This window comes from Mytilus galloprovincialis, chromosome 2 (assembly GCF_965363235.1).
Source record: "Mytilus galloprovincialis chromosome 2, xbMytGall1.hap1.1, whole genome shotgun sequence".
NCBI classification, from domain to species: domain Eukaryota; kingdom Metazoa; phylum Mollusca; class Bivalvia; order Mytilida; family Mytilidae; genus Mytilus; species Mytilus galloprovincialis.
In genome coordinates this window covers 47,830,965-47,858,486 of record NC_134839.1, presented here as the reverse complement: position 1 = coordinate 47,858,486, position 27,522 = coordinate 47,830,965, and the positions used below count along the sequence as shown (strand labels likewise).

At 31.1% G+C, this 27,522-nt stretch overlaps 1 protein-coding gene across 3 annotated transcripts; it reads right to left on the bottom strand.

Annotated features, from left to right (window-relative positions):
- Positions 1 to 683: 683 nt before the first annotated feature.
- On the bottom strand, positions 684 to 19,844 carry LOC143063726 (WD repeat-containing protein 47-like). Of its 3 annotated transcripts, XM_076236058.1 has the most exons (10): positions 18,197 to 19,844; positions 16,125 to 16,571; positions 15,339 to 15,620; positions 13,467 to 13,570; positions 11,356 to 11,519; positions 10,670 to 10,836; positions 10,031 to 10,201; positions 6,407 to 6,529; positions 5,746 to 5,964; positions 684 to 4,931 (listed from the first exon to the last, which is right to left on the bottom strand). In XM_076236058.1, the coding sequence occupies exons 1-10, from the start codon at positions 19,713 to 19,715 to the stop codon at positions 4,786 to 4,788; spliced, it is 3,342 nt and encodes a 1,113-aa protein (XP_076092173.1). In that variant the 5' UTR covers positions 19,716 to 19,844; the 3' UTR covers positions 684 to 4,785. The 3 variants fall into 3 exon arrangements, with proteins under 3 accessions (XP_076092173.1, XP_076092174.1, XP_076092175.1); XM_076236059.1 differs by lacking the exon at positions 15,339 to 15,620; XM_076236060.1 differs by lacking the exons at positions 15,339 to 15,620; positions 16,125 to 16,571.
- Positions 19,845 to 27,522: the final 7,678 nt, after the last annotated feature.

Here is a 27,522-nt window from a genome sequence, read left to right as displayed (position 1 = left end):
TGTTATATTTATCTTTAAAATACTGATTAATGAAATCATAGGTGTGTACTGCATAGTCATTATTGTGTATGGATCTATTGAAAATTCCTGACTTTACATAACAGCACTGGTAGCCTATTACTGAGAGTTGTAAATTTGTAGTGTGATGTAAATATGTAGTTTTTTAGAATAGAAAATACATAAAGATCTATCGCTTTTCATTCTTATAAACTAAGTCAGTAAGAAATGATGTCATTTTGGTCTTTTGTGGATAGTTGTCTCATTGGCAATCATACCACATCTTCTTTTTTATATTTGACCTAAAAAGCAATAAGCTTTCACTAATGTGCTTTGTCTATATGCCTTTTTGTGGTTCTTTATATCATATGTGTTTGTTTGTTTTATAGTGATTAAGATTATAACACAGTGTTGATTGTTGTACCCCCATTTTTGACATTTTTACCTATTATGTCTGTTTGATTTGTTCACACACCGTTGTCAATATAATGAAATTTAATGTTCAAGTAAAACAGAAACATTCAGGTAACTTAACCTAGTTTTACAACTGTATGATTAAGTTTCAGCTCGATATAATTTCACAATTTTTCTAAAGCATATGGTAATTTTCCTTTTCGTGTATTTTACATCTTGGTCATTTAATCCAGATTAATATTTGCTGGACTTGATCACAAATACAACTGAAACTTATTTCACGTATAATTTTATTTGCAGCAGACATTTTCAAATACACAAAGCATAAGTATGATAGCAGATCACTCTTTCAACATGCATAATAATGTATGATAACTTGTGTAGATTCTTAACATGTGCCTTACATACGCATAAAAATATGCCTACATTCCTGAAATTCTTTTTCAAAGTATTATTATTTGTAAATTCCATAAAATCCACATGCAAAAAATGTGACGTTAATATATTTTACATGTTTTACATCAATACTGTGCAATACTTAAATTTTTCCATTCAAAAATGTACTTTCTATTTCCAGTTTAATATAGGGTAAGTATTTTGTGCTCCTAAACATCTTTAACCTAACTATGCTGAGCAAAAAAAATTGAAAACAACACGTTTAATAATTATATACGTCTGAGGTGTCAAATTTTCAAAAACTATGTGTCCAAAGTACACAGATGCCCCAATTGCACTATCCTTTTCCATGTTCCATGGACTGTAAAAATTGGGTAATAATCTAATTTGGCATTAAAATTGGAAAGATTATACTATAGGGAACATATGTACTAAGTTTCAAGTTGATTGGACTTCAATTTCAACAAAAACTACCTTGACCTAAAACTTTAACCTGAAACTCCCACTTTCATTTTCTATGTTAAGTGAACCGTAAAATTGGGGTCAAAAGTCTAATTTGGCTTTAAAATTAGAAAGATCATATCATAAGCAACAAGTGTACTAAGTTTTAAGTTGATTGGACTTCAGCTTCATCAAAAACTACCTTGACCAAAAACTTTAACCTGAAACTCCCATTTTCATTTTCTATGTTTAGTGAACCGTGAAATTGGGGTCAAAAGTCTAATTTGGCTTTAAAATTTAAAAGATCATATCATAAGAAACAAGTGTACTAAGTTTCAAGTTGATTGGACTTCAGCTTCATCAAAAACTACCTTGACCAAAAACTTTAACCTGAAACTCCCACTTTCATTTTCTATGTTCAGTGGACCGTGAAATTGGGGAAATTTGGAGAGAAATTTAGACTGAGAGAAATATGGTATAAAAAAAATCTGGTAATTTTAGAAAAGGTAAAAGGTATATAGGTAGTTAAAACAAAAACATCTATACCTACACATACTACAGTTTGAAAAGCTGTTACAATATTGTTGTTCTTAGAAAACTTTCATGATAATAAGAACATTGAGACAGTTGGTAATGTGTGATATAGACCGAAATATGCAAATCTTACAATACTGATTAATAAGTTATCTATTTCTGTTTAATATCACTCTATTTCTGTTTAATATCACTCTATCATAAACAACTTTAATATTTAAATATACTATTTATTCTTATCTTGCAAATAAAATATATTTGTTAACTATTAAACCTTTTTGAACAACTAGACTAATACATGAAATAAAAATGATATAGAAAAAAATACTGTAAGATGGTATATTATATGGATGGAAGATTTTGCTTTCAGATGTGTTAAAAGGTTTCTCAAAAGTTCACATAACGGCAAAAACTCTTACTTTGCAAGGTAATGGTACACTACTTTGAAAGTTAATCAACCATAAACTTTACACTGCAAATACATGCTATTCCTTGCATTCATTCAGATAAGCAAATAATAAATACATCTGCACAAATTCAGACAAAACAGGAAAATTCTATATTTCATAACATTTTAATCATTTTACATTCTAAAAAAAAAATAAACGTAATAATGACAAATCAGAATATGTCTTGAAAAAAATAAGCCTCATTTTTTTTAGATTTGAAAATTTATCTACCCCCAGTGGTAGAATCTATATGGATTTATTTTAAGGGAAACTTTAATTCTTAATACTTATGACATACATAAGAGAATCATCTTTCAGACCTATATATAAGCATTAGCCTACTGAAATTTATCTTGACACATACAAGAGAAATACACACAGTATAAATATGTGTTTATAAACAAATGATGAAAGAAGTATATAAAATAAATTTATACAAACATACAGAAAGCACTTGAAATGATCTTTGGACGTTACATTTCTGGGACAGATATTGTAGAATTACATGTCAAATATAAATAAATAATAAACAAAAACAAAAAAACACATTTGATAAAGCAATTAAACTGAGATCATAATAAACTATAAATATAAAACATCAAAAAAATAATGGCAAGAGACAGATCTGTTTGCACATTAACAAAAAATCTTACTCGTACATGTATTTCAATTCTGTGATGAATCCAGTGGATTAGCATGGATTATTTCATCATTGGAGACTAAACACACCATAACATACAAGTAAGATTTTATGCATCATGTGTTTTTTGCATAGTTAAAACCAGTTCTATATAGCAGAAGTGCTTTTAGCAACAATATACAGTAGAATCTGTCTATCATGACATCTTCTGGATGGAAATTTGTTTAAAAATAAGACAGAGATCTTGTTTAAATAGGATATAATACATATTCTAATTTTTATATAAATAAACTAATTATAGATACCAGAATTCAAATTTTATATTTATGCCAGACATGTGTCAGTTAAAAATATTAATGTTCAATAAATATTTCACACACAGCTTGCTAGATTATGGTGAGTTTATCTGAACAGGTTTCACTGTTATGGAAGAAATTACATTAATGAAAAAAACAATCAATGTTTAAACTCCATTACACTGTATGTAGCACTTTACTCAAAACTATTAGGACAAGTACAGCAATACAGAAAAATTTCTTTTCTTATTGGTTTTATGAACAATCTTATGTTTATTCAAGTAAATTGACTGCATTTTTCTAATATTTCTACTTATTATTAAAAAATGTATTCTGAATACTTTTTGGCCTACTATAATTATATTGTCAAATTTATTGGTACATATAAAGAATATATTTTCATAATTCATGCCCCTCCCTTAAAACTTTGTTAAAGTGTTATTAAGAAGGCACCTTATCAATAATGAACAATGAACCTGTGAAACAAAGAGATAGCATATTCTTATTTTTACAGTGATGTGGTTTACTGAGCCTGTTATTGTAGATATGATCCTTGAAAACGTATCAATCTTTTATATAAACTTTTGTCTAAAAGGTTAACAATTCAGCACTGTTAATAAGCTCTTTGAATATTTATCTTATCAGTATATCTGATGTGAAATTAGCTCATTGGCAATCATACCACATCATCTGTTTATCATATTTTTACATTTTTATACTTACTTTTTTGAATGCTATATAGAAATGATTAAAATGTCAAATGGTGACAATGAAATAGATCATATTTTTGATACATTTAAAGGAATTCTGTGAATACGATGATATGGATTATGATTGTTCTGCCCAAAAATTCTAAATTTTACTCTAACCAAAAACCTTAACACTAACCCACTTGCCTAAATGAAATGTTTCATAAAAGTTATGCATATAGTCAAGTTCAGGAGGGATTCATGTAAAGTGTTATATTGTCAATAGAAAACTTTTCTCTATTGACATCATTATTTTCTGATACGGGTTAATTATTTACAGATGTTTGAACTAATTAAAGGTCTGTTTTAGACAAATATATTACCTATCAAATTTTTGTTTAATGTACTACAAAATTTGAAATATTCAATGGAAAACTTATAAACTGAATATAGTTTGAGAAGAGGTTAAATTTATACCCATACTTTCTCATTTGTAAAACTGAGACATATTTCTATTGTAGCTTAGTATTGAAAATCTTATAAAATCTTAACAAAAACAAAAAAAAACTTAGTAAACATTATTATTTATAGGCACTAATGATTTCTTGAAAGTTTATTAGAATTCAGGAAATAGTTAAGGAGATATTGCAGATGAAAAAGTTACGGACCAATGGATACAATACTCACTAAAGATCTATGCTTTACTACTAAATTAACAAATAAATACACACAAAAAATCAATAAATAAATATATTACATCTTGCAATGGATCAGATCTATACCAACACTATAATGTCACCATGAACACATTGAAACTTCTGTAACCTCCTCAATACTCTTTCTTATAAATACACACGTGTATCACTAAGCATAACAATAAAAGAAAGACAAAGGCCTGAGCAGTTATATACAGGCTATTGTTTGTACTCTTAGACTACTGGAAGACCCCAACATACTGCAGTTTTATCAGCACCTGTTGTAACAAATGCTAGTTGAGAGGGATGCCATCTACACTGCAGAGCTTTATCTTGATGTTCTGCAACAACTACACTCGGTAAAGGCTTTAATAAGTCACCTAAAATAGAAACATGAGTAAATATCATTTTTTGTAGTAAAAAAAACCTTGAACAATGTGCAAGTTTTGCTTTTACAATGACTTCATTTGAAATGAATGCTTTTTATATCTTCATGAATATTCAAGGAATTTAAGACATCAGATGTAAAATTCAACCAATAACTTATTTACACATCATTATAAATATAATGGAATTTGATGTGATTGTCATACAAGTGAGAGGTTTAGCGCTATAAAACCAGGTTCAATCCACCATTTTCTACATTTGAGAATGCCTGTACCAAGTCAAGAATATGACAGTTGTTGTCCATTCGTTTGATGTGTTTTATCATTTGAATTTTACATTTGATTAGGAACTTTCCATTTTGAATTTCATCGAATTTCAGTATTTTGTTATTTTACTTTTTGTTACATTTTTCATGTGCTCCTCTAATTTTTCAGTTTATCTATAATATCTTGTCATGATCAAAGAAAGAAGTTGGCTTTCAGTATTTAAAACAAAACATTAGAATGAGCTGTTTGATGATAATTCTTTCATCTTTATATCAATTAAAATTAAGTTCTTTAAATGAAATAAAGACCTGAACTGGGAGTGCATTGGCAAGGCTCTGTGTTGAAGATGGTACTTTGTCCAATTATGGTTTACTTTTATATATTGTGACTTGCTTGGAGAGTTGTCTCATTGGCACTCGTACCACATCTTCTTAAATCTATTGACTCTTAATGTGAACAGCAAATTCAGATTGATTGAGAGCCATCTTTTCCAATACACTTGAACAGTTTTGAAATGAATCATTATTAAACACAGGCTTACCATGCAAATCTGTCAAAACAACCTTTTGATCATATGAAGTAGACAAAAGATAGTATGCATTCATCGAAAATCTTGCTGATCTACATTCCCCTTTGTGCGGTTTAAAGTTCTGTATCCCTCGGGAGCCTCTAATGTCATACAGCATTATACTGCCATCTTCGTGGCCAGAAGCTAGCAGACGTCCAGAGGGATCTATGCAAACAGATGCAAATGCACTTCCTGAAAACAAAAATATTGTCCTACAGTGAGTAATCTTAATTCATAATATTACCTCCCCTGAAATTTCTAAAAAATGTGATCTTTTCAATGTTTGTTCTATTTTAGCAAATACATTTTTAATTATAAATTCACAAGAAACTGTTCTCCTGAATTGTTGAAATACAATCTTTTAAAGTGTTCTCTGTAGCCCCTATGATTGCTGTAAGCATTTAATGACATTAAATGGAGAAGATGGAACATGCATATTCAAAATTCTAGACAAAATCTTAAAGTCTTGAAAAAAGTAAAAGATATTTGAACGGTCATAATCTTTTTATTTAAATATTTTCCTCAACACTCAAAATATTAAATACAAACAAAAATATCTGAATTTAAGATAACTAAAATCATTCAGATAGAGACAACAACTATATTGACTCAAAGAGGTTTGTCTGAGTTTTACCTGTAGCACTAGGTACAACTGTAATAGCTGTTGAAGCTCTTAGGTCCCAGAATCTGGCAGTCTTGTCTTGTGACCCACTGACAAACATGCAACCTCCTGTTGTATGTAAGGAATAGACATGACCTGCAATATGAAAATAAAAGTTTACTGTGACTTATATATTCCAGTTTACTGAGGATAGAGTTCAGTACAAACACAAAACACTCAAGCTTTGTTAGTTTACATTGATGAATATTCAAATTTGAATCTAGTTTAAGGTAGTACCTAACAGTGGCTAACACTACAGGGAGATAACTCTGTAAAGTCAGCTAAACGTTTTAATTATGTTGTGTTGTAAACGGAATATTAAGCTTTTCAATGTGTTTGTCAAACTGCTACATAACCAGTGTAATTTTTCTGACAAAACGGTTGGTTCAAAATTTTAGAAATTTTTATATTTTTGTTAAAGGGTCAAAGTAAATACTTTGACAAAATTTTATGAAAATTAAACGAGCCAAATTAATTTGAGTGAAAGTGTTGGGTATCACCTTAAAATGTCTTGATAGTCAAAAAATTAATACCAAACAAGTCATATAGACAATTCTGAAGAAATAATACACTGCCATAACTTCGCAAACATTTTTTTTAACATCCTCAACCACTATGCAATCTATAAGTATTCATTTCTTATATCTTAACCCTTAGACTGCTACGCGCGACTATTGTCGTTCCGATAAAGCAGTCCGCTACTGCTACGCGCGACTATAGTCGTTTCCGTACCTCGTTTGTTTACACAGTTACCATGGAATGGGCGGAGCCAATATTCATGAGATTGCGGCAGTTTCGACTTGTATGGATTCTGATTGGTTAAAAATCTGCGTTCTTTCGAGTGTCTCTTGACTTTAAATCAGGTATAAGAGATAAAACCGAAAGTGAAAATTTTTGATGAAAAAAGTGACAAAATGGCGGATATTATTTGGAGAAATGGCCAACACGTTCAGAAGTATTTCAATGATAACGATTTAACAGCGGCGGCCGATTAAAAAGGATTTGGACGAGAACAGAAGATATAATAGATGGAAATAGAAACATTCTATCAAAACTGCGAACAGAAGACTTTTAAAGCGAGAACCACAGGGATTCCCAGACCTTGTTCAAAATGGATGACATGAAACAGGATTTGCGATGTTTATCATTTTGCCTTTCAAATGTGAATCAATATTGACTGACATCGATAGATCCGAACTTTACGTCTGTCAAGATTATTTATTGATGAAAGCTATAACAATGAACTTGTTGTATAAATATATTTGTACATGGAAGTAAAAGTCGGCGCAGTGAAAGTCGGAGAAAAATACCGGAAAATATTTGCATAAAAAAGGCTGTTGGTCCGAGAAGAAACTTTTTTTTATCTGATAATCACAATGGAACTAGTTCTTAAAAGAGATTTTTAACTATATTGGTTTAATTCTGAAGTCATGGATACTTTTACATTGATGGATTCGTTAATAAAACATGAAAAAAATAAGTTTACCTTTGTTTACCTCTATTTGCACCTGTACAGGTAAAAATTGACCAGAGACTCACACAAAAATAAAATAAATGAAAAATACAGAATCTAACAATACTTTTTTATATAACTTTTATTGTTGAATATTCAATATTTACAAAGATACAGCAATTGTAAGTGAACATGTTTATTTCATCAGTGATTCAAATTTTATTCAGCAATACACAAAAGTACAATAGAAATGAATGCAGCAGTCTAAGGGTTAATTTTAAAAATGAGTTATAGAAAAACATACCTAATATTAGGTAATGCAAATTTATGATAACCTCTAAGATCTCAAATATAATCTCATAAAAATGTACAGTTTAAAAAAAGAAGTGATTTTATTGTCAACCTTTCCAATACAATTCTTTGGCTGAAGGTAAACATTTTTTACTCAATATTTAAAATACTTCTATTTTTCAAATATTTAAAATAGTTTTCAACAGACCTGTCTCCATTGGCATTGTCAAAGACAATTTCCTACATGTATGTATACTTTAATATTCTTTTTTTATTATTGAAAATAATAACAAGTCACATTGCAATGAATTATTTTTTTTTTTAATAGATATTTAAAATCTACAAAACTTTTACACAAGATTATTTTGAGTTATTTCCCTTGATATGTCATGATACAACATTTTATGTTTATTTTGAAAATAAACAATTGATGGACTATTTTATTCATATATGCGAACTCTTATTACAATTTGTGGTCTTACAATATTCATTAGTTTTAACAAATTATCATTTCAAAAGAAAATTTGAATAGGAAAACTTTAATATTGACTGAGTTAGTTCATTTATTTTGAAAATTCTACAACAAAAATAGACCCATGTCAGAGTCTATGTATTGGATACCTAAATTACATAAAGTTTTTGAGCTTTGCTTGCTGATAAGAGCAGGTCACAAAATATAAATATTAAAGTACGAAGAGATAAAAGAAAACAGGTTAGTAAAGATAAGAAAAAAAATAAAAGTTTTGGAGCTTTGCTTGCTGGTAAGAGCAGGTCACAAAATATAAATATTAAAGTACGGATGAGATAAAAGTAAAAAAGGAAGTTTTGGAGCTTTGCTTGCTGATAAGAGCAGGTCACAAAATATAAATATTAAAGTACGGATGAGATAAAAGTAAAAAAGGTTCTTAATGGTAAATTTAAAATTATTTAATCACCTATAAATTAAACCACTAATTATATTCAAGCAGCATATATTCATTATTTAAGTCACAATCTCATCCTGTATCCAATTATAGATATCATAGAATTTTACTTGCTGCAAAACTTGGAATGAGATCTTTTCTTTTATCCTTGTTTTTTTTTTTTTTTTTTTAACTCTATGAAAAAAATATTAATAGTACACCATTCTGTCAAACAATGACCAATTTCTTCTATCTAATAAGATTATTTTATAATAATTGTTACTGAATGGTAAATGATGGTTTATATTCAAGTTTTTCTTGTCATAAAATTGAATAAGTTCTGAGGATCATTGTCATCTCCAGACATATCAAAACTCTGGATATGTAAAACTGGTCTAACAACAAAAATATTTGGCTAATACTTATTAAAACAATGAAAATCTTTATGGAATTTATGATCTTATATGTATTTGAATTCTACTAAATTTTCACACCATAGAACAAATATACTTTAAACTGATGGGGGTAATGCAAAACTGCATACATAAAGAAGCTAAGGATTGAACACACAACCTCCATCACTTGGGGCAGTTATTCATTTGGAAGAAATGAAAAATTAAGGTGTAAAAGTAAGTATATTATGAGAGTAAGATTCTTTAAATGTCAGTTCAGTAGCAGTAGCAGATACAAAATGGACTGAATGACAGAAAAGCAAACATAAAGATGTCCTATCAATATATACTGCCCTCTTCAGTCTTAGTTTCTTACGAGTATCTGCTAGGTATTATTTGATAGATTTATAAAACCTTGTTGATTTTAAAATTCATAGCGTCAAAAAGTTGCCCTTCATTCATTGTTGAAATGACCAAAAAAATCTCTTATTTTATACTTAAAATGTGCTTTGCACTTATCATTTGTATCTTTGATGGAAATTTCTGCTTCCCTCTTTACCTGAATGTCCCATCATTGCCCTAACAGGCATTCCTGTTTCACAATCTGTTACATAGATTTTACAATCACCAGCTCCACCACTGACCAGTAAAGATGATCTATTTATGGTATCTTGCATAAAAACTAAATCTCTGATAGTACCATCATGACAGGTTAATTCCATTTCTGGCCCTTAAAATAAACAGAGATGATTTTTCTAGAGATGCCTGTCAATCCATTGAGACTTTTTTTTTGTTCATTATATATATACTTACTCATTAAAGTTGTCAATAATAATTGAAAGATGTTTGAATATTGTCTTAATCTGTACAAATATTGACCTGATTATAAACATTTAAATGGTTGAGTGAACATATGTTATTTTGTTAAGAATATTTTTTTTAAAAGAATTTAAGAACTTTTTACTTTTTTGTAACACTGAATAATGCAAGATTTGGTTATTTGACATTAATTTTTACATATATCCATATGGGTCAATCAATTTTTCCCAAATCAAGTTAAGAGGGGGTGATGAGGTCAGTGAAAAAACTATGTGAATTAAGTTTTTTATCCTTCATTGAACTTTAGATGTCGTCCCTAACTCTCATATAAATTATATACACCATAAATTAGTCAGTATTGAAAAATTTTGGTCATTACCATCAGTGCCTTTATCTACATCAAACTTGAACATTTTAATGGTCTTATCATTAGAGCCACTAGCTATAATATCTCCCATAGGACTCCAGGCTGAACAGTATATGGATCCTTTGTGGTGCTTGTTCTTACTATGAACAACTTTGGCATCTTCTACGATACAGTTTTCACTAAAATAAAAGAGATCCAAATATGAAGTTATGACATCAGGTAATCAAGAGAATTTAAATTATACCTTTGAAAGCATTTTCTCTTGTACTGCACTGTAGAATTTTTTTTTATCTCACTTCAATATATTTAACTTTGTTCTTTATTTGGCCTGTTTTACTTTTTTTATTAATTTTTTTTAATAAAAAATGTGTCTGGGTGTACAATTTTTTTAATTCTGGTATCTATGAGGAGTGGGTTTTGCACAACAAAGTCAATCATATTTATTTTTTAAAACTATTATTATATATTAACTATTCCAGCCCTTTTTATATGTGCCTGAAACTTCTCATGGAAGATGTTTTGATATTAACTGTGAGCAAAAACGTATCAACACACTTATATTTTTCTGTGTACAAAATTGTGAATATGATCACTTCCATCACATCTTGTAATTCCTTATAGCAATGAAATACATTATATCAAACAATGGTGACAAACTTAACCACATTCAAAAAAATAACTAACAGAATAAAGCAAACCTTAGGTTAGATACATCAGGAAATTCACATATTCTTAGTATTTTGGAGTTTGAACCAACAGCAAACAGGTTCCCTGCAGGGTGAAAGGTAACAGTTCTAATAGCTTGAGCATCTTCTAGACTGGCTACTGGTACAAATCTTGGTTTGTTGCTTTTATTCTCAATCTGAAATCAGTCATGTTATGATTAGACATACTAAAAACAAGAATGTGTCCCAAGTACACGGATGCCCCACTCTCACTATCATTTTCTATGTTCAATGGACCGTGAAATTAGGATTAAAACTCTAATTTGGCATTAAAATGAGAAAGATCATATCATAGGGAACATATGTTCTAAGTTTCAAGTTGATTGGACTTCAACTTCATAAAACCAAATGATCCGCAGGGCACAGCTTTATATGACCGCAGAGGTCGAACCCTGAACAGTTGGGGCAAGTATGGACACAACATTTAAGCTTGATACAGCTCTGAATTTGGATTGTGATTAAATAGTTGACACAACATAGGTTTCTGACACAGAATGAATGTGGTCTAAGAGCTTAAACTTAAAAACTTAAAAATTTTAAATTGAACATTTACCTATTATGGTCCAATATCCAAAATCTAAATACATGGTTAGATTCAGCATATCATAGAACCCCAAGAAATTCAATTTTTGAATGAAATCAAATAATTTTCAATACCTCAATGTGGACCAATTTGATAACCAGGCCCAAATATTAAATATCTAAATACATGGTTAGATTTAGCATATTGAAGAACCCCATATATTCAATTTTTGTTGAAATCAAACAAAGTTTAATTTTTGACCCTTTGGACCTTAATGTAGACCAATTTGAAAACAGGACAATACTGTGTAATTAGATATTTCTTGCTATTGCGCAATACTGTGCAATTGAAGATTTCTTGCTATTGCACAATACTGTGCAATTGAAGATGTCTTACTATTGCGCAATACTGTGCAATTGAAAATTTCCTGCTTTTGCACAATACTGTGCAATTGAAGATTTCTTGCTATTGGGGAATACTGTTCAATTGGCAATTTCTTGCTTTTGCACAATACTTAATATATAATAATTTTGGACCCCGATTTGGACCAACTTGAAAAATGGGCCCATAATCAAAAATCTAAGAACATCTTAGATTCAGCATATCAAAGAACCCCAAGAATTCAATTTTTGTTAAAATCAAGCTAAGTTTAATTTTGGACCCTTTGGACCTTAATGTAGACCAATTTGAAAACAGGACCAAAAATTAAGAATCTGTATACACGGTTAGATTTGGCATATCAAAGAACCCCAATAATTCATTTTTTGATGAAATCAAACAAGTTTAAACAAAGTTATTGTGCAAAAACCAAGAAAAATGCTTATTTGGGACCTGTTTTTGGCCCCTAATTCCTAAACTGTTGTGACCAAAACTCCCAAAATCAATCACAACCTTCCTTTTGTGGTCATAGACCTTATGTTAAAATTTCATAGATTTCTGTTTACTTATACTAAAGTCATTGTGCGAAAACCAAGAAAAATGTTTATTTGGGCCGTTTTTGGCCCCTAATTCCTAAACTGTTGGGACCAAAACACCCAAAATCAATCTCAACCTTCCTTTTATGGTCATAAACCTTGTGTTTAAATTTCATAGATTTCTATTTACTTTTACTAAAGTTACCAAATGTCTGCAGCGACCACGACGACGCCAACGTGATACCAATATACATTTGTACTACCAAAAAATTTTTCAATTTTTGCAGTTGTATTAAAGCTACCTTGACTAAAAACTTTAACCTGAAGAGGGACAAACGGACGGACCAACAGACCAGAAAACATAATGCCCCTTTACTATCGTAGGTGGGGCATAAAAATCTCATTTGTCCACCTTACTTACAATATAATTGGTTTAGCAACCAACTCTTTGAATAAATGATGGATGGTTCTGGGTTTTTTTTTACTCTAAAAAAATATTCAGCAGTATTTTTGTATTTTCTGATAATTGACTTCAGTTAAGACTACTTTCTAGTATACATGTATAAAGGAATAAGCTTTTGACTGTTTTAGTCAACTGAGAAATTAGTTCAGACATTTTCTTGATAATACCTTGCATTATTGTATACCTGTTTTGGTTGCCTTCTTGGACTAGATGTGACTTGTTCTGGACTTGGCTTTGGACTTGCTCTGTGTTGGACTGTTGTTGGACTGTCTCTATGGGGCTTGGTTTCTAAGGAGCACACATGACATTCATATATATATAACATTTCATAGAAAACATATATATGGCACTTGATATATCATGCTTCAAAGTGGTAGTAAATCAACTGTTATGTGAGAAAAAATTGTTGCTTTTGAAAATTTTAGACTTCTTTTGATATGATATTATATGACAGATAAGGTTTAATTGAAGCTAAAAAGTATTCTAATGTTTGATGTTTTAATACTGATATTTATATCCAAATTCAATAAGTAAATAAGTATCTTATAATCTCTAAAATTAACCAGTAAAAAAAAATTCCTTGCCATGTGTGTCAAAATCCATGCATATATAAATAGATTTTATAGGCATTGCATGGAAGGTATATTAGTTATTCAGGAAAAGGAAAGCTCATTTATTCCAATTCACACCAAGACAATAAGTATAGTCATTAAGTGATGAGCTCCGTTAATAAATAAAGGAATAATTAATACACGATACTCAATCAATATTATACAGTTTCTGTAATTGCATTCCTATGGGAAATTTCCAGTAAATGTGAACAGCTGTTATGAAAGCAAATGTTTTAAAGCTACTAAATAATAAAATAGATCCTTTCAATATTTACACCATTTGGAAAATGATTTTAGTTTTAAAGTTTTTCCTGAAAAAGTTTTACAAGCTCCCATAAAGCAAAAAGGTAAATTTTTAATTTGAATATCTAAAATCAAAAAGAATAAAGTTATTTTTTTTCTAGTCATTCATGCTTGTGTGATACAAATGTATATTATTTTCATGTGGACTTATATTGCTATCACCTCTAATGAATTCAGATGCAATTGTTTAAGAATAAACCTGCAATTCACTTTATCAACCACTGACATCAAATAAGCTATTGAATGGCATGAGTGATAGGGATCATGGGATATCAGTGAATAATCACAAGTATATATAGTTTTGAGCTCTTTTTTTGCCCTTATTAAAAAAGACTGAACTAATAAAGCCAATTGATTTATATAGATTCTACCACTGCATCGAGTTTAATACGATATTTATCTACTCGAGACAGTTAAATTTTCAAATTTAAAACGCAAGGCTTGCCAGAGCGTTTTAAATATTTAAAATTTAACTGTCCAGAGTGGATAAATATCGTATTACACAAGATTTGGTAGTGGAATCTGTTTCTCTAATGATTTTCTAACATTATGCAGGCAAACTTATTCCTTCTTTTCAAATGATCTGCAAAAAGATGTGTTCTTTCTACTTGACATCATCAGGCACTGTCGCCTTTTTTCATGCAGTCACAATAGGAAATTCAGAGGAAAGCAAGAAAATTTGACGTCATAATCTGATTTTAACCAATAAAGTACTGAGATCAAACGAACCACACGTTGATTAAATTTTTTACAATGGGTGCAGAAAGGGATAAATTGACGAAGAATTAGAGAATTATTGTTTATTGTTGTTTGTTGATAAAAACATTATTTATCAGATACAATCATTTCTACAGCTGATGAGTTCTTGTCATATTTCAAAAGGAAGTCTGTTGTGTTTTCCTGAAATCATTTAAAACCACATAAACAAAGAATAATATACCTTTACTATAAGCACATTCAGAATTAAAAATAAGAATAAATGCCATAGAAAATATAACTGAAACAGTGAACATAAAAAAAATATTGCATGCAAATCAACAGAAAAGCCCTCTGTTCCAGTGTTTGAGAGCAGGTCTGAGGTTAATAATTTTCTTTAGTTTTGACCCAGAGGAAATGCATGATACATGCATCATGCAGAATACCTCTGTTTCCAAGGGGAGAAGACCCAGTTTTAGTTTTGTCTAATTTGCTTGGTACTTTCAGTGAATTTGGTCTTGTTGGTGATGTCTTAGATTTGCTTGGGTTGCTCTTTGGAGTGCTAGGTCCTGGACTAGATTTGCTTGGACTGCATTTTGGAGTGCTAGGTCCTGGACTAAGACCTGTTTTTTTGGTTCCTGTCAGTTTTGAACGACAAACTCTGCCAGTGGTTTGAACACTTCCCTTTACTTTTGGTCCACTCCTTCTTGGCAAAGTAGCACTTGAGCCTAACCGTGTAAAAATTAATCATTTTTTTTCTTCAGAATTTGTCACACCTTCTGTCCATACATGTACATGTAAATGCTGTTCAAGTTTCTTGCAATTTTTTTTAATTTAATTACCATCTGAAAATTCTACATGTATTTTTACTAGATCATTTTCAGAACATAAAAAAAATCAATTTATGTACTAGTATTTTCTTTCATAATTTAGACTACAATTTTTATCTATACTTCAAAATATGCCTCTGATTTTGACATTAAATGCACTTTGAAATTATAAATATTAAAATTTTCAATTCTCTGCAATATACAAATGTACATGTACATGTATAGCAGTACAATTATTATACTAGGCATATATATATATATATATATATGGTATTTAAAATTATAGGATGGACAGCCAGGTTAATTTTCCTTATAATATCCATCTTGAAATATTCTTTTGTTATATTATATACATGTATATTATATATGTAATTCTTTTGTTAGTTTATACATTTCACTTACCAATCTTATTCAAATCAGATTTTTCGGTTGGTATACTGTAAGATATGGACTTGTTTCTTTTATTTGCATCACTTTGACGATCTGAATTTTCTACAATGTTGTTTTGGTCCAGAGTAGAGTTATTTCCCCTTGAACAGTCTTTATTCAAGTTATCTTTCACCTCCTGATTTACTAAGGCCTTAACTGTTTTACTTGTATTAGTCACTGAATTGTTTTTGTCATTCTCAATGAATGTGCCATCTGTTTCACTATCAGAAATATTGTTTGTTAAATCAAAAATAGGGGGTCCTTGGAGGGGTGTTTTATGATTTGTTGGTGTTATAAAGGGAGTGAACTGTGGAGTATCCAAGATATTGTAACCTTCATGGGAATAAGGAGTCACTGGTGCTGAAACTGGGCCATTTGCCATAGCCGCCATTCTTTGTGGTGTATCTAAATCAAAATCATCTGAACAAAGAAAATACATACAACATCTATAAATAATATTACACCAAGAAAATTACATTACAAAAAAATATGATTAAAGTACAGCTCATGTAGACTTTGTCAGTTTCATTTGCCTAATATGACAAGCCAACTGCAATTTAACTTGAGAAATTGTAATTATATTAAATTCTAAAGCTTACATTTTGTATGTTATTATGGTACCAAGTTAAGAAAAATTTATAGTACATGTATTCCATTTCCTATGATGAAAAAAAACCTGGTATGTCCTCTATACATTTTTGTACATGGTGAACCATGGGACCATTTCAAAGTTTTCTGACTCTCTGCAAAGTCCCACAAAGGAGGAGTGATATTGAAATTGGACAAGATCACAGGAGCTGTAGTAAACTTTTTTCTATGGTCGGGTTGTTGTCTCTTTGACACATTCCCCATTTCCATTCTCAATTTTATTAGTATCATAAAAAAATCACAAAAGGTGCTCTCGGAAAAACAGATGTAGCATTTATTTTTCAGTGCATGTTTGGTAAAAGAGAGTTGTAAAATTTATTCTAAATCCATAGATACACATGATACAGTACGGGTAGTGACTTATTTTTATGGATGTCTTAATCCGTCTAGTCGGATATGAATAATCCGACATTTTTATGGTAGGTAGTATGGTCATTAATCAACAGATCCAGGTGTGAATGGTCCTTTCATCTTAATCCGTGTTGCTACTAGAATTACATGTACATGTATACAGGTTGTCCGCTGATATCATCTTTATTATACAAGTACATGTATATGTAGTTTTATATGTTAGTGTATATTGGTATGAGTGAAGGTGTAATCTTAAACATTTTATAAAATATGGATACAAAATTAAGTAACAATGAATTAACTACATTGTACCAAAGGGTAGATCAAATAAATACAAAATTCTTATCCCTACTGAATCGAAATATTTGCAATAGGACAATAAATACATGTACATGTATTAACAACAATCAATAAGTGAGGTCAGAACTGGAACATGTATTTGGGGAGGAAAGTGAACGATAAACATGATAAAGTATACGACATTTATAAATACAACAATAAATTTAAAATAAATGAAGATAAACTTATAAAAACAAAAAGCTCAGTGTTTAAAAAACATGTACATACATGATGTAGATTGAAGTCAAAATAACATTTTTTTCAAAAAGAAGAAGATGCATCTACCAACATGTATATATACATGTATATATATATATTAGACAGAACAAAATACCTGTGCTTCCACTAACATGACTAACCACAGCTTTTGTCAAATTTTTCATATACATGCACATCCAACTTAAAAAGGTTTTTTTCTTCATTTTTTAAGAAGCACAGTAATAAAGCACTATTAATCATGTTAACATTTCACCCTATTTTTTTTCAGAATATTAGCAAAAGACATATATCATTAAGGGCTTTAAACATGTGTTAAATGTAATTTCCATTGCATCATGATATGCACGAAGCAAACCAAGACATAATTTTGAGAATTTTTTTTAAATAAATGTACATGTAGTCAAGAAATGTACAAGTCAAAAGGCAATATATATATGTGCAAATACACAAAATAGTGTAATACATGTACTTCATATTACATTCCTTACCCTGTGATTGAAACGGCCTTTCTTGACTCTGAATCACAATTTCATCTTGTCTTCTCATTATCTCCATCAATTCTCTTTGAACTTTCTCTCTCTCCACATCCTGTTTCTCAAGTCTTTCCTTTAATTTTTGCTTTTGTTTTTGGTATTCGTGTAGAAGTTCTGTGCTAGCCGAGACTTCACTGATACTTTCCTTTGTAGAAACTGTCCTAGCTGGGGATTGAGAACGTGGTGACTGTGAATCACCAGTCAAACTTTTCCGTCTAGCTTGAGACATGGGAGGTGTTGCAATTTTTGGTGGTGTTTTTCTACCTGTAGGTTCAATAGAGATTTTCTTAGCAGAGTAAGCATTGGCTGTCTTTAATAATGGTGATTTAGGTTCTTCAGACACACTTATAGATGCTTCTGTATCTAAGACTTCTCCTTGTGAAAACATTCTGTCAATTGACATTAACATTGGGTTTTTATTAGCACCATCCAGACCAAAGCCTGGAGTGATTGATCGTGAAAGAGAACTAGGTGTGTTAATTGACTGTGTCATACTAATAGGTCCTCTCTTTAAAAGTCCAAAAGCAAGACCATCAAACTGGGGGTTTAACGATCTGGTCATGAAGTCAGCCGATCTTGGTCGTGATGTTGGCACAGCAGAATGAGGAAACATTTTTGGTTTAATTGGTGTTACTAAAATTTGTTCTGACCATGAAGCCTCTAGTGATGGTTTTACTAATGGATCGACATCAACCTTCAAAGGTTTTTGTTCAAACGGGCAGGAAAATGTTTCTGATGGTATATACTGTAACCAAGATAATAAACTTAAGTCAGCATCACTAAATCCCGAATTACTAAATACCGAAGGAAATGACAACTCTAATTCCTCGTTCCCTTCATTATTGGTGCTTGTAGCTTGGGTCTGACAAAACTCAACACATGATTCGTACAACATCCCTTTTAGAATCAACTGCATTAGGCGGTCATTTTCAGCAAGTGTTTTTTTCTTTTCAGAAGTTAAGAATTTCTCAATAAACGGACAAATGTCATTAAAACATTTCACTCTAGCATTGCTTGGATTCCAGTTTACGTATTCAGAATGGTCAGAAAGTTTTGGAACAGTCAGTAACAAACATAAAACATTATATTCTTCCTTTGAAGGACAAAGACTTTCAAGACTATTTAGACATTTAACAACTTCATCTACTGTAAGTTCGTAGTTTTGAAATGCACTTGGTTCAGATTTTATACAAAGCAACTCAAGATATTTATGTTTCATGACAATGTACTGAACTTTCTGCAAATCAAAACCATCTATCGAACCAAGAGGTTGAATGAATTCAATGACATCATCCCACTGACCATCTAGGATAAGCTGACGAAGAAATAACATGTCATCTGAGAAAATTCCATTTACAATACCCGTTTCTCTTTCGACCGACAACATGGAGATGTTGAGTTCCCGGTTTTGGAGAAACTCCAATACTAAACGGACAATGTCCGCTTCATTTATTGACAGGCCTGACGATGACATTGCTATGCGTTAGGTTAAACTATTTTCTTCATTGCGATTGACTACTTTCATATAAATTACAAGGGTACAACATTTTCTTCACAACTGTCAAAATTAACATTCCATGTTTTCATTGATTCACAATCCACTTCCGGTGAGAAGCTCTGACTCATTACCAAAATTATATTGTATAAAAGCGTCACGACATCGACCGAAATGCATAAATGCATACATTTACATTGGAAGAGTATACTAACGTGGTCAATATAAAAAGTTATAGCATTGAAATACTGTATGTATATTTTTGCTTTGCTTTTACATTATTCCGTATTTTGAAAAAAACACAAACTTCAAAGCTTTTTTTCTCTCTCTCTTTCAAACAAATACGCGGTATCGGATCTACTCGCCTTGATTACATGTTAACCATGGGTCCTTTTCGTTCGTCCATAGAGTCTGTTAGCCCTGGGTTCGTTCTCCCTATTTAAAAAATGTATCTAAATTAAAGCAGAGCAGCTATGAGATATATAACTTGACTGAACATCTGAAAATATGATTTTTTTTTTCAATTTATGACTAAAGTCTCGTTCAATTTTGTCAAAATAAGCTTATACATATTGATAATGAATTATTCACTTGCAAGTGAATAATTCGACTCGACCTCATTGAATCCGTATTCATGTGAACTGCAATTTAATCCCTTTAATAGATAGAATTGGATAACAAATGAATTGTTCGTGTAAAGTTATGTAAAGGAAAAGAATGTCAACATTAAAAGTGAAACAAGGAAAATCACTCTTATACAGGGAAAAACGATGATTAACATTTATATTTAGTCTATAATATGAAATTAAACAGACCTAGAACAATCCAGTTGTACGATTTCGTAATATATTTATATCTTTATTTTTTTTTATTATATCGCTTTTATGACTCTCGGAGGTCTTCGGAGGTCAACTCGATAGGTTATTAGATGGCGTCTAGACGGAGCTACATATTATCGAGTCGATCATCCTGTAAATTGTTTGTTTTAGACTTTTTATAATTTGGATAAATGTTTTACATCGTTATAAATCAAATATGATAATTTGAGTCATATCGGTGAACATGAATTTGACAGCTAGTGCCCTTTGGGCCACATCTATCTATCAATAAAGATAAATATATTGTATTTCAATATTGTACAATGCACATCAAAGGGGAAATAAGAAATTGATTGCGGCAATATTCGGCGAATTTTTCAACAAACTGTAACATAGTCTGTTCAAATAATAAACAGTATACAACTAGAGAACAAATCCAATAAGAAAAAAAGAAAAATCATAGTGAATGGACCCTGGGCGAACATGTATTAGGGCGAACGTGAATCAGGTCGAACGGACCCGGATTCTACAAATATCATTGGTCAGGCATATTTTACTAATGACAGTATTTCAGTGAAGTAATCTAATTTTGTACCTTTGATAACTGTTTGAACTTTGGTCAATAAAAAGTTGATAACAGAGACAAACACTGTATTTTGAAGTTTTAATTTCATATTTTGTTATTTAGGTTCTGTCATTTCGTCCTAATTCAGGACGAGTGGGGAAAACATGTATCGACCTTAAATGGTATGTCCCGTAGTTGGTATCATTTGTTTCTGGTATTTTCAAATTGTATACATGTATTCAATTCAAAATATTTTATTGTTCAAATATCAAATGTACATTTAAACAAAGGGATTGGACAAAAGGCAGTGCCTATACAAATCCTTTCCCATACAAGATGGATTGAATAACATGCATGATAGTATATAATTTTCTGATAAGTTAATAGATCATACGGTGTTGCAGTGAGTCAGGGGAGGCAATTCCCTCACTTCTTGAAGTATTTTATTGTGTATACGTATATAAATAACTATGTTAACAAAGTCAAAGCAATACCTAATGAAGGTGGTGTCGAATTTTATACCACATTAATAAGTGTTGGTTAGGAATCAAGTAGATCATTAAGTGATTTTTTACTCAAATTCACAAACTCACTGCAACAAAGTTGTTCTATTTATATGAATAACAAGAATTGATTGGCCCTTTTTTGCAATACATAAGTAATTTAGTGTATCATCTTATTACAAGACTATTAATTTCTTGATTTTTGAAAATATAATTACTAATACAAAAAATAAAATAAAATATATATAAATTTATTTGCAAAAAGATGCTAAACACAATTGGTTGTTTTTTGTGTGTTAAAAGTTAGGTTTGTTTTTAATTAAGACTAAAGAGTGGTACACTGTGGTTATAAGCTGATTTCTAAACAGTATAGTATCACATGAAATATTATAAAAAATCTTCCAGTTTCATGAATATATCTTTTAGATCACTATTTGTTCTTAATTGGCAGTGGATTATATTAACTTTACGTGAACCAGTAGAAAAGAAAACAGGACAAGGACTTATGTCCTCATTCAGTTTTCTTTTCAGGGCCGTAACTAGCCTCTTTTAATAGTGAGGCAAAACATATTCGCCGAGCGTAGCGAGGAGAAAAAATTTTGTCGAGGGGTCTTGAGGCGTCTCAAGGCCCCCAGAAGCTCTGAGAAAAATAACGCAATATCATGCATTCTGAGCGTTCCACGGACTCTTTCTTACATTGAAACGCAAATAATCTTTAGCTACTTTTTCGACAACATTCTAGTCTCAAAGCAAAAACATAGATTTATTGTAATTTAAATCTTTTAGGTTTTAGGGGCAACATTAAAAGACCGATATGTAGGATAAAGTAAAAATCGTATTTCTCATAATCATTAATACCGGGTCTGTCTGTCTGCTCTTGTCTTTTATTGTGCTGACTTTGGTGATTTTTTTATGACTAGATTTAAATATAGTGACAGTGCAGTATTATACTTTAAGTACTAGTACTGCTTAAGTCGACAATAGGGACCATCTTGACCTTCTTTTACGGTTTTAATGATTATTGAAGTCCAAGACCCTCCAGCAACTATAGAACAGGAATAAAAACTTTGACCATTGATCATTTGTATTTTTTCTATGCATTGACTTTGTGTGCGATTAGGTCCCGTGCACGTTTACTCCATATTCCTTTATTTTCTGTCTAAACACGACTTAATGCAAGTTTAACCATTCAATGTAAAAGGTTATATGGCAATACATTGTTTTTTTTAAATGATTTGATACCGGGAAATTGGTGGTCTTTCTTTAATTTAAACCATGTCAGCTATATAGTTTTATCCACAGGAGCTTGGGTATATGATACAGATATTATTTGTTATTTTTTTTTGTTTTTGATTAAAATAGTATTTTTTTTATATTTATAATACATATCTATCACTTCTGTGCATGTCTCACCTATATATAGCTAGTTTCGAGTGATTTAAACGACTCAGAGAAAATACTCAATTTTACAATCCATACTAAGAAAGATTGCTGGTATTTTCTCTGACTCGAAACAAGGTGAGACATGCACAAAAGTGATAGATATGTATAATTAATATAGAAAACTGAATATCTTAATCAACGGAAAAAAAAGACAAAAACATATTTGTATTCTTTGATATCAAGTTCAATTATCCATGCAGAAACGCCAATTTTTTCTGTGTCCAGTATAGCATCGTAGATAGATATAGGAAGATGTGGTGTTAGTGCCAATGAGACAACTCTCCATCCAAATAACAATTTATAAAAGTAACCATTATAAGTCAATGTACGGCCTTCAACACGGAGCCTTGGTTCACACCGAACAAAAAGCTATAAAGGGCCCCAAAATTACTAGTGTAAAACCATTCAAACGAGAAAACCAACGGTCTAATCTATATAAAAAAACGAGAGCATATTCTTTAAATATTTTCCCGCACAATATCTGGACATCGGTGGACATGCAACATTGCACACGTTTACAAATGAAAAACAACACTCAGACTATAGTCATACAGTAGGACAATAAAAGAACAAAAGACAAACTCGAGACACAGAAGTACCACAGAGGCGGATTTAGAGGGGGGCCCAGGGGGCCCGGGCCCCCCCTTTTTGGGAAAAAATTTGGTTGCTTATATAGGGAATCACTGAAGCGTGACTGGAGCGGGCCCCCTCTTAGGTCAGTCAGTGGGCCCCCACTTATGAAAATTTCTGGATCCGCCACTGTACCAACAATAGACCATCAACTCCGAAAACCAAAAGTAAAATAGAAACATAGATCACGAAAAAAATGCAGGGGCGACATCAGTCCAGTGAAGAGAACTTGCTTCTTGCAAGACACTTTCCGTGAAAACAATTTGATATAAAGACAATTTTTTTTTCATTTTTTTTTTAAATTTCCAGCATGAGGCATTTGCCTCATTTGCCTCAATGTAGTTACGGCCCTGCTTTTAAATCCTGTAAAGCTTAAAATATTTGTAACTTCTCCATCAAGTGAATTCCACTTTTCAAGAGTATGTGGAATAAAACTGTTCTTATAGGCTGTGGTTCGACACTGAGGAGTTTTAAATTCCCTTTTTTTTCTCAGTCCATACTGGTCATTAGTGTTTGTATACAAGATATCAGTAGCAATATAATTAGGAATATCTCCAGAAATAATTTTATGAAGAAACAATAATTTGTTTTTCTGACGTCTATTCTGGAGGGAATCAATCCCAACCTAATTCCTTATAAAATTTCCATCTAGGAGTTCCCTTTTGAAGCCCAGTTACAATTCTGGCAGCAGCTTGTTGTACAGACTCAATTAGATCTGATTCTTCTTGTGTGCCGTTATCCCAAATTGTGTTCCCATATTCTAAAAAAGGCCTTATAAATGCAATATAAAGTCTTTCCAGAGTCTGCCTATCAATCTTATGTTTTAAATATCTCATAATATTAAGACGTTTACAAGCTTTTGAATAAATATCCTGTATGTGACTAGACCATTTGGCATTAATTGATAAGGTTATACCAAGATGTTTATGTTCTGAGACATTTTCTAGAGGTGCATCATTCATGCATAGTGAATGTGACATCAATATTACTTGTATAAATGTATATTGTTATATATATTTTGCCATAGTTTTACATTTTTTTAACAAAAAGTCATTTAACTGTCAGAATGGTATTACATTTCAATTTCTTTAAATAAAACCTTATATTCCCGTATCATCCTCCTATATTGATACCCCTAGACTGAATCGTTTTACCTGCACAGCGATTAAAAGAGGGACGAAAGATACCAGATGGACAGTCAATCTCATAAATCGAAAATAAACTAACAACACCATGGCTAAAAATGAAAAAGACAAACAGACAAACAATAGTACACATGACACAACATAGAAAACTAAAGAATAAACAACACGAACACGATTAAACTGACAAGTTACACGTTCATACGAATGAGTTATATCAGCATATTTGGTCAATTTACACGCTTACATTTGAGACTAAACACGAATGTTCAATTTTTCAGCGGCATTTATTTGGACAAGAATTAATTGCATGTTTATTATGACTGGTTTATAGTAGACAGAGTGTCTTTGGTCAAAATTTTCTTTTTACCACTTTTGTTTTTTTTGGTTAATTATTGTATCATTTGAGGAAATTGGTCTATACTTAAATATAAGAATTCCAAGATGACATCGGAAATGCAATTTTCGACCAGTTTAATTAGCAAGGTGTAAAGCTAAGGCATGTGGGAGATACCTAGATTGCATTTGTTTATATTATTCAGTACACTGTCAGTGTTGGTTTTTTTTTCATCGTCAAAACACCCCCTTTTCAACTTAAATAGAAAAGGGGGAGGAATTCTATTTTGTGTTATGCTACTATCTTTCTTATTTAGTTTAAACACTATGATACTTCAGTAAGTCAAATCATGCTGTATAATCAGTATTGTGTACATACAGTGGATATGAAAAATAATAAAATCACAAAAATACTGAATTCCGAGTAAAAATTCAAAACGGAAAGCCCTAATCAATGGCAAATCAAAAGCTATAACACATCAATCGAATGGATAACAGTTGTCACATTCCTGACATGGTATACTAGTGCTTGAAAAGAGGTTGAAAGAAATGCAAGGTCGGAGTAGCCCTTTATTATTTCTGCATCAATATTTGGTTGAATTTCTTGCACTATTTATTTTGTTTCGGTCTTTATATGTTTCAAATCTAAAAATAACCCGTGTCTTGGACAGCATTAATTTGAAATATTTTCTATTTAGATGCGCGTAACGATCAATTTTGATGTGTTGAGCATATAAAAGCCTTGATTGAAAAAACTTGTAAAACACATTAAAACCTGCTAAAATATTTGTTTGATTTCTAAACATGAAAACCGAGGCTTTATAGTTATTAGTCCATGAAGCCTATAAGATACACGGTTCAATATAGTCAGCACTAGTTTACCGCTATTAAAATATTATAAATTGGTTAAAAGACAAACACTGATAAAATGATAAAAAAAACCCAGAGAGAATAGAAGGAATTGCAGAATGTACAGGGGTGAAACCGGTCGACCAACTGGGTAAGCGTCTATGGCTTACTACTCTTGATATTCAAATCCACACTGAAGACCGAACCACAAATTTGAGCCATGATTTATCTTGAAACATGCATTTTCCCCTCAGATACAACTAGGAAGCAATGCACAATTTGAAATAAGATTGCTTTCGACCAACTGCGTGTATCATACATGCAAATATATGTTATCTGTGTCTTAAACAAATTGAATTTCGATAGTATAATTGTGATAAAAGTTTCCTGATTGTGTTATCCATAGGAACATCATAGTTCTGACTTTATTTGCCACAATTTAAATTCTTTTGAGTAATATAATTTCTGAAACCATTGAGATTTTCAAGATATCAAACAAACAATCAGGTACTTTTCACGTCAACCCCCCTCCCCCTCTCCCCCGTAAAACTGTACCAAAAACGTCGATTGAAAAAAGCAGTAATTTCTGGTATGAATATTAGAATGCAAATTGTAGCAAAACTTTTCCCTTAAAAACCTACGTAAAACGATATCGATGTTTATATCAGCAATTTATGACGGTTATTTTTTTTAGGCACAATAACTTTCAATTTTACCGAGGTCCTATAAACTGTGTGTTTTTACTTTGTACGAAATAAAGGCAACAGTAGTATACCGCTGTTTGAAATTCATAAATCGGTTGAGAGAAAAAAAAAATCCGGCTTACAAACTAAAACTGGGGGAAACACATCAAATATATGAGGATAACTATGACACAACAGAAAAACAACACTAAAATGTAACACACACAGAAACCAACTATAATATAACAATGGCCATTTTCCTGACTTGGTACAGGACATTTTAAGCAAAAAAATAGTGGGTTGAACCTGGTTTTGTGGCTAGCCTAACCTTGCACTTTAATGGCAATGTTAAATATAACACTAAAATGAGACCATTACATGACAGGAATACAGTACAAATAAATACAAAAACATTCAGGACGAACAAACGATGTGGACTTGTTTTTAGAACAGGGCGTTAGTTAAACTTTTGTTTACAGCTTTTACATTAATGCTAGCAAGACAAATCTTTGTTTGGTTTGCTTGCTTTGTTTGTATCAATGTTTGCTCAAGCATGGTAATTAAGATAGGCGGGGCTTCAGCTTGTAAACATCATACTTAATTTTTATTGGACGTTATGTTGGAGATTAAGGACACTAAATTTTAAAACATCACATGATACATATTCTCACATGTTTCCTTACCTGTAAATATACAATACAGACAGGATTCTACTTCGTCGAAATTATCTTCCTATTACGCCAGTTCATTTTCACAATCGTAGAAACGGAAGACAATTTTTTTCAGAGATCCAACTTAAAGTAAAATAGCTATTCGA

Excerpts from the sequence above, each read along its gene's own strand:
- LOC143063726 (XM_076236058.1), bottom strand. The coding sequence starts at position 19,715 with ATGTCATCGTCAGGCCTGTCAATAAATGAAGCGGACATTGTCCGTTTA. Across the intron at positions 5,965-6,406 it reads AGTTGTACCTAGTGCTACAG|GAAGTGCATTTGCATCTGTT; the intron begins GTAAAACTCAGA and ends TTTTGTTTTCAG. Across the intron at positions 4,932-5,745 it reads TGTTTTGACAGATTTGCATG|GTGACTTATTAAAGCCTTTA; the intron begins GTAAGCCTGTGT and ends TTTCTATTTTAG.